Here is a 967-nt window from a genome sequence, read left to right as displayed (position 1 = left end):
CGCCGTCACCGCATCCCCTGGTGCCCTCTGGGCCTTGGCCGAGCGGTGGGCTTGTACCCCGTTGGCCAACCGGGCCGCACAGGCCATTCTTGGGGGGCCACCCCACAACGTGGCCCCCCGCCTGGTTCGGGTGGCCCGGCTGGCCCGATGTCCCCCTCGCCTGGCCCGGGCCTTGATGGCCGCTGTGGCACCCAGGGGGGCCCAGCCCCACCTTGATATGGGGGAACCATGGGGTGGGGGTGACCCCCTGCTGCGACCCCCTGGAGATGCCAATGGGGACCTCGGGGATGTCCAGGAGGACCTCAGGGACCTGGAGGATGACTTTGGGGTCCCTTACAAGGACCTCGGGGACACCCAGGGCGACCTCAACAATGGGGCAGACCCCTTTGGGGACCCTTCTGTGGATGGTGGGGACCCCTTAGGTGAAGATGATGTGGACATGGAGGTCAAGGGGCCTCTCTAAGACCTTGGGGAACCCCAGCAGGACCTTGGGGACCCCTTTGGGGATCTTGGGGACCACTGCATGGGTGTTGGGGACCGCTTAGATCAAGATGAGGAGGACATGGAGGTCAGGGACCTCTCTAGGACCTTGGGGACCCCCAGCAGGACCTTGGGGACCACTGCATGGGTGTTGGGGACCCCTTAGATGAAGACAAGGAGGACATGGAGGTCAGGGACTTCTCTAAGACCGTGGGGAGACCCTCGGGGACCCCTCTTAGCTGAAGATGATGTGGATGTGGAGGTTCTCTAAGACCTGGGGGACCCTTTTACGAGTCCTGGGGACTCCTTTGATGAAAATCAGGAGGACATGGAGGTCAGGGGACCTTTCTAAGACCTTGGGTACACCTTGGGGGATCCCTTTATGGTTGTTAGGGACCCCTTAGACTGTGATGAGAGGGGCAAAGAGGTTAGGAGAGCTCTCTGAGATCTTGGGGACACCTTTAGGGACCTTGAGGAGGTGGAGAAC

General features: G+C 61.8%; 1 protein-coding gene across 1 annotated transcript in view; it reads left to right on the top strand.

Annotated features, from left to right (window-relative positions):
* The window catches only part of ARMC5 (armadillo repeat containing 5), a gene marked incomplete at its 5' end in the record, with an annotated part of 6,630 nt that extends 6,167 nt beyond the window's left edge, over positions 1-463 (top strand). Inside the window, one exon of the mRNA XM_009882011.1 lies at positions 267-463. Coding sequence (XP_009880313.1) covers positions 267-463 — 197 coding nt within the window. The remainder of the gene's footprint in view (positions 1-266) is intronic.
* Between the last annotated feature and the right edge of the window lie 504 nt (positions 464-967).

The sequence above is a fragment of the Charadrius vociferus genome, unplaced genomic scaffold (assembly GCF_000708025.1).
Source record: "Charadrius vociferus isolate BGI_N301 unplaced genomic scaffold, ASM70802v2 scaffold1710, whole genome shotgun sequence".
In the NCBI taxonomy this organism is placed as follows: domain Eukaryota; kingdom Metazoa; phylum Chordata; class Aves; order Charadriiformes; family Charadriidae; genus Charadrius; species Charadrius vociferus.
This window is presented reverse-complemented; position numbering and strand designations above follow the sequence as displayed.